The sequence below is a fragment of the Mus caroli genome, unplaced genomic scaffold (genome assembly GCF_978045245.1).
Source record: "Mus caroli unplaced genomic scaffold, Mus_caroli_1 scaffold_10, whole genome shotgun sequence".
In the NCBI taxonomy this organism is placed as follows: domain Eukaryota; kingdom Metazoa; phylum Chordata; class Mammalia; order Rodentia; family Muridae; genus Mus; species Mus caroli.
Window position 1 is genome coordinate 103,996,590 of NW_028227265.1, and position 14,596 is coordinate 104,011,185.

Here is a 14,596-nt window from a genome sequence, read left to right on the forward strand (position 1 = left end):
GGGGCGCGGCGCGGCGCTCGCGCAAGAGGGCGTGGGCTGGCGGCGCCGGGTGCGCGCAAGGCAGCGCGCGGCCCCGAGCGAGGGAAGGAGGGGTTGGTGACAGTGCGGAGCGATTGCCAGCGTCCGCGCCCCGGGAGCGGACGGACGGAAGAGAAGGTCCGCCAGACGCCCGGTCTGCTGCCTGACCCCTTCGGACTCAAACCCCGAGCCGAGCGGCCGCGGCTTCTGGTTGGTTGAAGGGAGACGCTACGGCCACCCCAGGAAGATGTTTAACGTGGAGTCTGTGGAGCGGGTGGAGCTGTGCGAGAGCCTGCTCACTTGGGTACGTGGTGGGCAGCGGGCGGGTGGGAAAACTCCGCCACCTTTTCGCGGACACCGGTGCTCGTCTCGGGGGGCGAGCGCCCCGGGGCGACCTGCCGTCACATCCGGGGCTTGGGACGGGCGGAGCTGAGGAGCCGGTGCGGCCGCGTCTACACCCGCGGCCGGGTCAGGGTCAGCAGGGAGCGGCCGGGCTCAGGCAGCCTGGGCCCAGGGTCCAGGAGGAACTTGTCCGGCCTGAGATGTTGGCTGCTGTCCGAGAGAAAACCTGCCCGGTGGGGGCTAATGATGGGGTGCAGGCGACACTGTAATTAGGACTGTTTGCCTTGATGAGGCGCTGGCGTTTCGCTCCCAAGCTCCCAGTGATCCAAAGCGTCGGTTCTGCCTGGGCGCCTGGTAGAGGCAGTCGGGACCCCCTAGTTAAGCGATGCTGCTCGCCTTTGTTGTAGCATTCAGCCAGGATGGAGTGTAGCCCCTTGAGGGATGGATGAAGCCCTGCCCATTGGAAAATAGTACGTTGGCAGGGTGGATAGACAAAACATGAAGAATCACTCAGAGGCAAAACATTTAAAACGCGAGATGCATTTTGACTGTTATAAACGATGTGATGGTACCTATAAAAGGAACCAAGGATAAAAATTTTGAACTGGAAAAATTAAGGGATTTCGTAATGGAACTGAAACACATTTCTAAAGCACCATGAGATTCTAATTTGGAATTGATGAGGGTTAAGGTTATCGAATTTTCAAGTAAACATGCAGGATTTTAATGTCAATAGTCATGGCTTAAGCGGCCCTTTTCATTAGCTGGACGGTTAACCGTGTTTGTTTTTGGTTTTCATATGCTGGTTGGAGGTGGGTCCAGGCATATATGCAGAGCCATGGGATAAACCAGGAACATTTTACTTACTGCTAAAAATGTTAGTTGTCCTTTTTAGAAGAACCCAGATACATTTACAGTGGCTACTGTGATACATGTTAATTTTGTTTGCATATTGGGGGAGATGGTGGTATTTGGACCTCCTGCATTTTGAGGGAAGGCTCTAGCACTAAGCTGTTCATCTCCTGGTCTTAGTCACTTTAAAGGTAAAATGCAAATAGCAAAAAATTCTACTGAACAGTGTCTTAGGTTAGAGGTTCGGATCTCTGGAAGGAAGCCATCACTGTTTTGTGCAGGAACACTGCCGAGAAGTTTGAGAACTGTTAACTTAGGTCGGTTGTAATAAATGTAAGAAAAGTAGAATCTACAGATGTGTGCATTTGAGATAGGATCTTGCTATGTGGCCCATTTTGACCTCAAACTATGATCTTGAATTTGTAGCAGTCTGCCTGCATCACTACACCCAGCTTGAAGTTTTTTTTTTTTTTTTTTTTTTTTTATAAACTGGGTATGTCATGAATCTGATTGTGCCCTTTGAAGCAGCCTTTATACAATGTAGACCTTTATGGTTTGGTTTTGTGTTAGATCATTCTTGTAATTTCAAATCACTGGAAATAGTGCATAGTTAACATACTCTGTAAGTTCCAATTTCAAGCCTGAAGCTAGACTTCACTGCTATGCTTCAAATAGAGAACGTTGATAGGTTACACGACAGAGCTACACCTCAGCCAAGTTTCAAATTATTCTTTAAACCGGAAGGCTTTTGAAAGGATGGGAAATGTTTCATACCCTGTCAGTATATAACAAGCTAGCCCAACAGAATATGCTTAAACATTAAACCTTATCCCCTCTTCCTTCCCCCTGAAGAAAGATGTATTCCTACCTGATAGGGTGAACAGAACAAAACACAAAAACCTATGGCATTACATCTGTCAGTCCCCTTTTAAAAAAATCCCCGCCCCCCCCCCCCCGTGTGTAACTGGTGTGTGCACATGGGCACAGTTGGCAGCACATGCATATGAAGGTCAGTGGTCAGCTTTTTGGAGTTGATGCCCTCTCCATGTTTTCCAAGCAATGAACTCAGGTCACAAGTCACCAGATCGGTGTGTAAGCACCCTCACCTGCTCAGCCATTCCAACGGCCTGTTTGCTTTTTAACAATGATCATTTTATTTTTAAAACAATTTAATATTTATTTGTGTGGGGATATATGCACACATAAATGGATATGTGCACACACAGCCCTTTTGTGGAGGGCATTGAATAACTTAGAGGACTCAGTTCTCTCTATTTGGGCTCTATTTTTTAATTTGAGAATTTCTTTCGTGTGTGGGTGTGTGGTTTGGGCAGGCTTACCTCCTCCTCTCCAATACCACTTGTCCCTCCCAATTCATACACTCTCTTTCTTTTTTTCTTTTTAACCTATTGAATCCGTTTAGTGTTGCCAGTATTTATGCGGGTAGATCCGTCTTCTGGAGCAGGGATAACCTACTAGGGACTGCCCCCCAGAAGAAAACAGACTGACGCCTCCAGCCTCCAGTAGCTTCTCAGCGAAATGGCCTCTTCTCCATTCATTCTAGAATTTTGGCTGACTTGATCTTCTGCAGATCCTGGGCATACAGCCTCAGCATAGCCCACTGTGGATTCTTACATACACCATCCCTGTCGTATCCAGAAAACACTTATGTGCAGCACTCCACACCTTCTGGTTCTTAGAGTCTTTCTGCCCCCTCTTCTGCAGTGCTCTCTTGAGTCTTAAGAGAAAGGGTTGTGATATAGATGTGCCATTAGCGTTGAACACACTCCACAGTTTCTTATTCTCTGTACTGACCAGTTGTGAGTCTTCATATTAATTGCCCTCTACTAGAGAAATAAGCTTCTCTGGTTATTGGGGGGATTGGGAGCTGAGCTATTCAGTGGGTATAAAAGTGGATATTTAGAAGGCAGTTTGATACTATGTCCATCTAGCAAAGAACTAGTAGGTTCTCTCCTAGGGTCTATGACCTACCCAGCATGTCTTCTTGGCCCAGTTAACAACGCAAAGCATGGTTCTGTCTTGTAGGGTGGGCCTTAGATCCAATCAGAAAACAATTGCATACTCCCAAAACACTGATGCCACTATTACATCGGTGGTCATATATCCATTTGTCGAAGGGTTCACAGCAGGGTAAGACTGTTCACTTTCTCTCCCAGCAGCCTACATAGCACCATCCTGCACTATGAAAGCTAGCCAGTGGGGATGAAACTTCCAGGTCAATACCAGCTTGATTTGTCTGTGTCTTACACAGCTTAGGAATGTGGTGTCTTTAGCAATAGGGTCTTAATTCCAGTGACAACAGCCTGTATTGTTTTTATGGCCCCATGGGATCCCCCCATGACAGTAGCTCAAAGATGGGTAACCCAATGCAGTACTTCTCAAGCCAGTTTCTTGAACTCTGTGTGGGTCATGATAAAATGATTGCATTCTCCCAGATCTTAGCAGTCAATTTGTTTAACAGTGCTGAGGATTAAACCTGGGGCGTTGAGCTTTAACTGTACAACTGACCTATATAATTCCAACCAGTTACCCAAGAAACTGGAACATGAGAAAGAATCTAGAGGGGCTGGAGAGGTGGCTCCCACAGTTAAGAGGATCTGTTGCCCTTGCAGGGGACCTTGGTTTATTTAGTTCCTAGAACCCACATAGTGGCTCAGAACCATCTACAGCCCCAGTTCTAGATGATCTAGTACCCTGTCTAACCTCCATGGTACCAGGCATGCACACACATACATGTAGGTGAAACACTCACACACATATACTTAGTTTTAAAACATATTTAAAAAGGAAGAATCTAGAGTGCTATCAGATGATGACCTAAAACTAGTGGGAAAAGAATCGTAGCTGTGGCTCACTTCTGTGGAACGCTGAAGAAGCCTTCTTAGGTGTCCTTATTTTCATATTACTTATGTGGGGGCCTGTGGAATGCAACTAGTGTTTAGAATCCCTTCCATTCCACTTCCCCTCCTTTGCCTAACTCCATCCTACCAACAGATTTGATCCTCTATGAAAGACTAGACATTTCTAAAGTACAAAGGTTTAAAGCACTTGGGGAAAGTCTGAGTAGCTTGGTGGTTGCTGGCTCCAGCGGTGGTTCTCATACATACTCATTGATCAACATCACCTGGAACCTTTAGCAAACCAGTTTACTAGGCCCTGAGGCTAGAGTTTGTAGGCCTGGGACAGGATCTGACATACTCCCAGGCAGTGTGTAGTTAGTAACCTCAAGGCAACATTTGAGAACTATTGCTTTAGAGCAGGGTTTTAAGCTTACTCAATTTGATATTTTGTACTGAATTTTGTAATTGTTAGGTGCACTGTTGTGTGTATTTTAGGGGATTTAGTAGAAGCATTGCTGTCTTCTTTTTACAAAAATAATAGTACTTACCCTGCTATTCCAGACTCTCCTAGGGAGCAAAATCACTCCTAGTAGAGAACCACTGCCCCAGAGTTGCTGATTCTATGTGACCTCACCCTTTACTCTTCTAGTGCTTCTGCTGGACTGGGGAGAAGATAGAATGCGTTCTCAGAGCTTCTTGAAATTACAAGAAGAAATTGTGATCCTTCAGGATTTACCATAATTAATCCTGTGCTTTAACATAGTTAAGTGCAGTTATCTTGCTATTTGATTGTATTGCTATCCTGAAATGTTACAACCCAGACCTGATAGGTCGATAAGTTTATAGAGGTCAGTGTTCTCAATTCTCCTAAGTACGTATGCACCTGAAGGGCTCAAACCAGAAAATAAGTGTTTAGAAGCTCTGTCTTAAAAATCAGAATGAAAATGTAGCTGTTAGTCCTAAGAGCAAGGGGTGCGGGTTGCAGCCGACAGCACAGCGGGCAGTGTTAGATGACCCCTTCTGTAAAATCCTTTCCTGTGGACTAAGCATGTAGCCCAGTTTGTAGAGTACTTGCCTAGCTTGCACAAAGCCTTATTTTAGCAATGTGTAACCAGATGTGGTGATGCACACCTATAATTTCTAATTCCCCCAGTCAGGAGGTGGGGGCAGGAGGATTAAGGAGTTTAAGGTCATCCTTGTCTTTGATAGTGAGTTTCCGGCCATCCTCAGATACATGAAACTCTGTGTCTAGATAAATAAAAATAAGACATGAAACTATTTGCTTTTATTGTGTTGTTTCTTCTGACTGACCAGAGGCAATTTCATTTTTTTTTTAATTTAATTTAATTTATTGATTTTATGTATATGAGTACACCATTGCTCTCTGAAGATACACCAGAAGAGGGCATCAGATCCCATTACAGATGGTTGTGAGCCACCATGTGGATGCTGGGAATTGAACTCAGGACCTCTGGAAGAACAGTCAGTGCTCTTAACCGCTGAGCCATCTCTCCAGCCCCTAGAGGCAGTTTTGTAATCCTGAGTAAGAATGTAACTCAATACTAGAATACTGGCCTTGCGTGAATGAGGCCGAGTTCCATTCCCAGTTTGGCGTAGAAGGGAAAAGAACTTGGATTACTTAACTTTGTCAGTACTGTAAAGGTCTCCAGGTTCTAAAATTAGTGCCTAAGTACATATGAATTATTTGTTAAACTAGATTAACAGAGATTAATTTATTTGCACAGATCTATAATCTCAGCGACCAGGCTGAGGCAGGAGGATTGCAAGTTGAAAGTTTGTAGAAAGTACAGAGTGAGTTCAAGGATAGCTAGCTTAGCAAGACTCTTGTTTCAGAAAATTGTAAAAAGGCAGGAGAGATGGCTCAGCAGTTAAGAGTACTGGCTGCTCTTCCAGAGGACACAGGTTCAGCTCTGAGCACCGATATTGCAGCTCACAGCTGTCTATGACTCCATTTTTAGAAGATATGATGGCCTCTAAAAGCACTGCATGCACATAGTGCACAGACATCAAATCTGTGCAAAACATTCCTCCACATTAAAAAAAAGTCAGAATTTTAAATGAGATGGCAGTATAGCTCTGTAGTCGAGTTGTTTATTTGTTTGTTTGTTTCTTTGTTTTTAGTTGTCTTTTGGTTTTGTTTGTTTGTTTTGGTTTTTCGAGACAGGGTTTCTCTGTGTAGCTCTGACTGTCTTGGAACTCACTCTGTAGACCAGGCTGGCCTCGAACTCAGAAATCCGCCTGCCTCTGCCTTCCAAGTGCTGGGATTAAAGGTGTGTGCCACCACTGCCCGGCTGTCGTCGAGTTTTTAACCTAGCATGTACAAGACCTGAGCTGATGCTCGTTTGTTTCATTTGTGCCCTTTATTCATTTTCTTATATGTCCACCCCATGGAGTCTCACTGTATGTCAGGGCCGGCATTGAATTTAGAATCCTCTTACCTCAGCCTGCTCAATAACTAGAAGACTCTGTCCTGTATAAAAATAGGAAGTTATAACTGTACTGTTAATAGATATTTTCTCAGCTGTTAGGAATAGAGGCAGGAGAATCAGGAGCTCAAAGTCACCATGACCTCTGATACATAATGAGTTGGAGGGTAGCCTGGGCTACATGAGACCCTGACTTTTATGGATGGTATGGTACAAAGAAGCAGATATTCATCCATTTTAATAACAATATATTACTTCATGATTTATTTGGCAATGTATATTTTTTTAAAAAATTTAAAATGAATATATACATTAATCTGGCTTTTTCCCCCCAACCCAATAATAAAGATAGGTGGTCACCTGGGTGTATCTAAGGGTTTCCATCATTGCTATCTTGGTGAGCCTTGCCAGTGCTACAGACTGCCGCAGCAGGGTTTCCTGCATCTTTCCCTCCAGTGTGTCCTTCAGATTGCATCCAGGTTGGTTTTGTGCACTTCAGATCTCACTTTCATGCTTAATCCTTTACTTACAAAGTACCGTTACTCTTAGGATAAATTCCATTGTGGCTTATTGAGTCTTGCATAACAAAACTTCTTCCTTTAGTTCTGTCTTTCACATATTTTATATTCCTCTCTGTTCCGTTTCTTCCTATAGTTTTCACCTATCCATTCCAGGCTTCCTCTCATTCCTACAACATATCATCATCTCAGCTGCAATCTTGGTCCATCCATCCTACAGTGTTTACACAGTACATTAACAGCTCTGTACCAGGACAGCCTTCATCTGTCTATCCTCAGTGGTTTCCTTTCCTTTAAATCCAGGTTGGACTACTGCTTATCCCTGGAAGCTGCCTTAATTTTTCCTTTGTTGGTCTCAGGTGGCCTTGAACCACTGAACTTCTACCTTCACTTTCCAAGTGATAGAATTACAGGTGTGTGCCCCTAAGCCCTGCTTAGGTTCATTTCTTAAGTGCCTCATAACTAATACAGAGTTGGTTGTGATTCAGTGTATATTTGAAGTTAAGATGTGATTCAGTATATATGTGAATATCCAACATAATGATGACAATTTGATGATGTGAAATCTATATCCATGTAAAGATGTTTGCCCTTGAGTACCAGAAATCTCAACCTGGCTTGGCATAAGTAATACATTTATTCTGCATAATAGGATATTTCATATTTGTAAGTTCAGTGGTTAACGCTTATCTCAGAGACTTAGTTCTTTGTGTTCCTCCTCTTTCTTCCATTGCCCACTACATAGCTCTTAAGACCTACTTCTGGCCTGGTGGGGTGGCTCAGTCAATAAAGGTGCCTGTCACCAAGTCTTGTGATGTCCCTTGGACCTACATGGTAGAAGGAGAGAACCAACTCCTACACTAACCTCCACATGCATACAGTGACGCAAACATCCTGCACTCACACAATAATAATAAAATGATAAACTAGTTTCTCAAGTAATGGCTGCTGTAGTAAGTGCTACAACACAAATAACTTTCACATTATTAAGAAATTGATTCTGCTCTCCGACAAATATCTCTTTGGTCCATACTGTCCTTGCCTATTTTATTCTTGAGTCAGTTATCACTGGTAGAGGCACTGAGGGACCATCTGGTCTTAGGCCATCATCTGTGAGTAATACGATGAGAAGTCAGCCAATGTCTACCACGATTTCTCTTTTACCTTTATGGGGAGAAATTTATGATTATCTTTTAAATTTGTTTTCAATCCCCAAGATGAGACAATCATACAAATGTAAAAATCTTAATATAGTTATTAGTTAACCATTAGATCTTTTCTTCCTTCAGATCCAGACCTTTCATGTGGATACACCATGCCAGACCGTGGAAGATTTAACGAATGGCGTTGTAATGTCCCAGGTTCTTCAGAAGATGTAAGAATAAATTGTTTGTCTTTATATATGGTCTTACGTGTAAGTCTTTCTTAGACTGAAAGGATTAAAAGTGTTAGTGTGAGAGTTAGTTTTCTATCACTGATAAAATGAGATAACCAATTTCTATGAAAGAAAGCTTTGTTTTGGTTACAGTTGGGGCATTTCAGCTTTTGGTCATCTGTCCCAATCCTCTTGGGTCTCTGACAAGGCAGCACTGTGTGGGAGCACTGGTAGAAGAAGCAACCTCCCTGCAACGCAAATCAGGCTGCAGAGATGAGTCAGTGGTTAAGAGCACTTGTGGCTCTTACAGAGGACCCAGGCTTGGTTCCTAGCTCCTGGCTAGTGGCTCACAGCCATTGATAACGCCAGCTCAGAGGGATCCAGTGCCCTCTTCTGGTCTCCCAGGCACCAGGCATGCACATGGTACACATACATATATTCAAGCAAAACACTCATAGGATGAAAGAAAGGAAATTTACAAAGGAGAAGAAGCAAAACGGGGTGGTTTTTAGAGGCTCTTAAGTTTCTTTAAGGTGAGCGAGCCCTCGGTAATCTTGCTTCCTCTCAAGTAGGCCTTTCTTCATAAAGGGTCTCCTGTCTCTCAGCAGTCACAGCAGGACCAAAACTTTATACGCATCTTTGGGGACTCTTTCAGATATAAACTACACCAAAGTGTTTTCATAAACTTGGGTTGCATGTGAAATGAGAACACTGTGGGGATTTTGATGGCATGTACTTACTTAGTATAGACTGGATGCAAGTTTAGTTGGGGCAGCGGTTGTTATGCTAACTTAGGTTGATGACCAGATTTTGTCATGGTAGGACCAACAGAGTACTGTCTCTTGTAGAATACCATTGTAATCTCAGCACTGAGATCTCTGACCACCACTGTGGTATAGCAATTGTCCTATAGCCTCTGTCCCTTCACTTTTTGAGTTATTCTTTGTACCAGGTAGAATCTTATATATGTTACTTGGTTATTTGCTTTTGACCACCTCTGTCCCTGGAAACACACAGTCCAAGTTTGTTAAGTTTTATGAAGAGCCAGGAAGCTTGTTTTTCTCTTCTGCATCCTAGCAACGAAGAAAATGCTTGTTTGTTTTTGTTTTATTGAACTGTATGAAATTATGATTCTTTGCAGTTTCAAAGAGGTCAGATATCAATAACTTTCTGATTCAATATGTAGTTGTATGTGCTCGTGTCTAAAAGAATGAAATCTTTATGTAAGATATATGCAACATATTTGATTATTTTTAACTAAATACTTTGAAAACATAATGCTATAAAGCTCACTACCCAACTTTTGACTTAGGGTTTCTTTATTTTTTAAGATAAAGTCTTGCCGGGTGGTGGAGGCACACGCCCTTAATCACAGCATTTGGGAGGCAGAGGCAGGCGGATTTCTGAGTTCGAGGCCAGCCTGGTCTACAAAGTGAGTTCCAGGACAGCCAGGGCTATACAGAGAAACCTTGTCTCAAAGAAACAAAACAAACAAACAAACAAACAAAAACCCACATTATAAAGTCTCATTGTGTAGCCCTGGCTGGTCCGGAACTTGCTATGTAGACCAGGTTGCCTTGAATTTTCAGAGTTTTGCCTTGTCTCTGCTTCTTGATTGCTGCGAATAGAGATGTGCCCCAACATGCCTGGTCCAGGACATTTTTTATTTAAAGCATTATATGTGAATTGGGTTCAGCATGATTTTTAGATGGTTTTATAAATTTGAAGCCCCGACTTCTTGTGAGCTGATATTAAAAGATTTATATATGACTCCATGGGATTTTTTTCAGGTTCTACTGAAAATCAGTATCATTTTTAAATGAATTCCTTATATTACTACCTTCCATGAGTTTATATGAGTCATGCATGAGAGAAGTCACTAAAATGTTTGAAAGAACCCTCTTCGTGTGTTGAGAACGTGAATACGTGTTTGAAAACTATAGTTTTTACTTTCTTCTATAATGCAGCATGCATGAATGCATGCATGCATCTGTTTTCAGGCCCTGGGTACACTTTTTTTATTTAATGGAACTCACAAAGGTTTATTTGAGACCTGAACAACTCTGCCCCTAGCTCCCTTAAAAGGATAGCATTTCTTAGGAGACAGTAAGAGTTAGAGTTGATGACTTACACCGTCAGACTTGTAATTTGTTTGCTTGTTCATTTCATTTTGTTTGAGACGGGGTTTTGGTACTTAGCCCTGACTGTCCTGGAATTCACTATGTGAGCCAGGCTTGCCTTGAACTCACAGATCTATCAGCCTCTGTGTCCTGAGTGCTGAAACTAAAGGTGTGCGCCACACCTGGCAGGACCTGTGATTCTTGGTGTGCCTACATGCATGTGCCTAGGAACAGTTATACATTGCCCTGATCTAAATTTCAGTTCCTTTCACATTTGATCTTTTTTTAAATTTTCATTGTGTATATTCTTTGTCCATGACAGTGTAGTGTATATACATAGGGGTGAACATATTTCATCCCTTCTACCTTCCTGCCCTCTAATTTCTCACCCGTCTCCCCTCCCACTACTCCCCTAGATGGGTTTGCTTTTGCTGCCATATCTCTATAAACATGATTTTATGTATCAGTGTAAAGTTTAGGAAGCAAAGAATGGAAACATACAATATTTGTCCTTCTGATGCTGACTTAACTCATTTCCTCCAGTTGCATCTATTGTTCTATAAATGATATGGTTTCATTATTCTTTATGCTGAAAAATAAATCCATTATGTATGTACCACACTTTCTTTTTGTTAGATGGTGTAAGTATAATTTTTTCTTTCTTTTTTTGAGGTCATAATATAATTACATCATTTCTCCCTTCCATTTCCTCCCTCCAAACCCTCCCATATTTGCCTCCTTTCTCTTTCAAGTTAATAGCGTTCTTTTTCATTACTGTTGTTATATTCATATATAGATGTATACACACATCTACATTCATAAATATAACTTGCTCAGTTTATCTAATGCTACTTGTATATATGTTTACAGGGCTGACCATTGAATAACCAGTTTATATATTTATAAATTATACATTTTCTTTACCCAAGGTTGGATCTATAACTTAGCTGCTTGAATAGTGCTGTAATAAACATTGATGTAGAATTACTCTGTGCTATGTTGATGGGTTCTTTGGGTAAATCCCTAGAGAAGTACAGATGGTCATATGGAGATCTATTTTTAGTGTTTTGAGAAACCTGTGTGCTGATTTTAACAGTGACTGTGCTAGTTTGCCCAGCAGCAATGTATAAGGTGCCATTTGTCCACACCCTCACCAGCAATTTGTTATTGTTTCTTTTTTTAAGTTTTATTTTACTTATTCATGTCCATGTATATATGGGTACCAAAGGAAGCTAGAAGCAGGTGCCAGGCCCTTTGGAGCTGGAGTTACAGGTTTAACTCTATCCACCTTATGTGGATGCTAGGATGCAAGTTCTGACCCTCTGATAAAGCAGGAAGCGCTCTATTCACCAGCTCTGTTTGTCTTTTTAAAATTTTTTCAACAAAATTTTACTTTAAATTAGAAACTCTGCTATTCTAATAAATTCATTGTTCCCCAGAATGAAGATACTTCTGTGATATTAATAAACTAACAACTGTATATATCTCTACGTTTTTAATAATTCTTTCTTAGTGTGTGTATGTGTACACATGCATTTCATGCCACATCTATGCCATGGTGCATATGTGGAGCTCGGAGAGCAGTTTGGGAGTCTGCTCTCTCCTTCAGCTTGAACTGAGACTGTTAGGCTTCCACAGCAAATGCTTGTACCCACTGAGCCAACTCCCTGGCCCGACCACATTTGTTAAAGTGTTAAAAAATATATTAAATAACTGTCTTAAGTAAAATTAAGCCTTTATAACATAAAAACACTTCCAGTATAATAATTTAGTTATGAGTGTATTACATGATCATACTTAAAATGCAACTTTTCAACTTTGTGTTAACATTGGTTTGTTTAAAGACAATACCAGAAAGTCTTACCTGTCCTCAGCTGCTAGTACAGTAGTAACATGTTGTGTTTTCTTTGGCACTTCACACGCCCACATCTTCCTTATGAAAATCTCTAATGCTACCCTACGACTGCCAAAGTGGAAGCTGTTTTGTTGTTTGGCATTCTAAGAACTAGTTCAGCAAGGAGACATTCCATTTTGTTGTTTTTCCAGGGCACACAGCACCAGAACACCAAGTCTAGATGCTTAGCTCTGCCCAGCTTGCCTAAGTGATTATTTCAGCATCAAAATGTTGTTTTCCAGTTCTATTCAAATCAGAAATTATTTTTCATGGATTCCAGTAAAGACAGCCTCAAAAGAAAGTATTGTAGACTTTCATTTAAATTAAACAAAATAAAATATGTCTGTATTTTCTAGACTGGGCTTTCTGACTTACACCTGTTGAAGGAGCCCACAGGTCTTGCTAAAACACCTGGTTAAAGGTTTGTTTTACTGGCCAATGAGTAATTTAGTTAGACAGGCTAGCAAAGAGTAGTTATGTAGGCTTCTTAATTGCTGTGTTGCATTGGCACTGGCACTCTGTGTAGTTGTTACTTGTAATCTGCATCATCAGATAGCTTTATGTAGATACTGACTTGGAGATGTTCCTTGTTGAGGTCACCAGGAAATGAGGTTGCCTTTTAAAAATACTTTTAATTATTTTATTTATTATTTGTGTGTGTGCATGTGTATGTCCTCTTGTGTGCAGTCATACCACAGTGTGCATGTGAAATCAGAGGACAGTTTTAGAAGCCAGGATCAAGTTGAAGTCATCAGGTTTGCACAGCAGTTATCTTTTACCTTTTGAGCCATCCCACCACCATTTAAGCTTTCCAATTACTTCTGAATACTAATAATTTACTGTATAATAATTTGCACAGAGCTGTCTTAGTTACTTCTCTGTTTCTGTGAAGACACACCATGGCTAACGCTGTTTATAAAATAAAGCATGTAATTGGGGACTGGCTACAGTTTCATAGGTGTGTCCATGGCCATCATGGTGGGGAGCATGATGGCAGGCACCTGGCTCTGGAGCAATAGCTGGGAGCTTAAATCTTGTCTGCAAGTAGGAGGCAGAGTGAGAGAGACTGGGCATGACAAAGCCTCAAAGCCTCTAGTGACACACTCCTCCAACAAAGCCACGCCCCCTAGTCCCTCCCAAACAGTCCCTCCAGCTGGAACTAAGCACTCAGATATATGAGCCTATGGGAGTCCTTCTCATTCAAACCACCACACGGGCTTTTTAAGTTTTTCCACATCGAACACTTATGATTAGAAACTCTTCCTAAGAAAGACCGAAGTTTAATTATTCCATTTCATGCCTGTTATACTGGAATAATTTAAGAAAGAACTCCTACAAAGCGCCCCCCCCAATCAGCATGGTTTTAGTGTAATCTGTGTCATTCATAGATATGCCAAAGCTACGAGCCATTTTAGTGAATACGAGCAGTGTTATGTAAGGAAGCGTAAAGAACTGAGCTTCAGAACTTCCATCCTACATGGCACCTATTACAGAATTGAACACAGAGGAGTGCTTTGCTCTTAATTCTCTAGTCTGAAGCAGTTTAATTATATGGAAGTGTTCTTATTTTTGTTTTTCGTTTGTTTAGTTGGTTTGGGGTTTTGGGGTTTTTTGGGGGGTTTTTGTTTGTTTTTGCGAAAACTCAGCATTAGGTAATAGCAATGGACTATCATAGTAATTCCTCTTTTTTTTTTTTTTTTTTTGTACACATTAAACCACTTGAGAGAAATGGTCATTTTGAGAATTAGAAGAGAAAACTTGTAAGTGGAGTTGAAATAAAATGCAAAAGTATCACTGCTAACTACTGTTTTACAAGACAGATACCCTTCAATATAGCCAGGCCCACGGTCTCAGGGACTCCCAAGGTAAAGAGCACTAGAAAACTGTAAAAAGCAAATACAGTTTCTTTAGGACCTTATGAAAGCAGGTTTCAGGAAGTTGCTAAGTTTCAGTAGCAAGAAATTTTCACATCATTTTATCTGCTCCAGTAGCTCATCTGTACACATAGTTCCCCTCGGATCTCCAACAGAGCTCTTTCTGGCTAACTGATGTGTGACTAGATTTGGTTTGTTCTAGCTGAGCCTAGTATAAGCTTAGTCCAGACTAGACCAGGTCTAATAAAAAATTTTATCCAGCACCGAGGATTTAAACAAACAAACGAACAAACAA

At 41.5% G+C, this 14,596-nt stretch overlaps 1 protein-coding gene across 2 annotated transcripts in view; it reads left to right on the plus strand.

Annotated features, from left to right (window-relative positions):
• The first annotated feature begins 36 nt into the window (after positions 1-36).
• The window catches only part of Hook3 (hook microtubule tethering protein 3), a 95,345-nt gene continuing 80,785 nt past the window's right edge, over positions 37-14,596 (plus strand). For both annotated transcript variants that reach the window (XR_015048674.1, XM_021170331.3), the window contains exons 1-2: positions 37-322; positions 8,328-8,413. Coding sequence is in view for 1 of the 2 variants with exons in the window: in XM_021170331.3 (XP_021025990.1) it covers positions 266-322; positions 8,328-8,413 (143 nt within the window). In the remaining variant the exon portion in view is untranslated. The remainder of the gene's footprint in view (positions 323-8,327; positions 8,414-14,596) is intronic.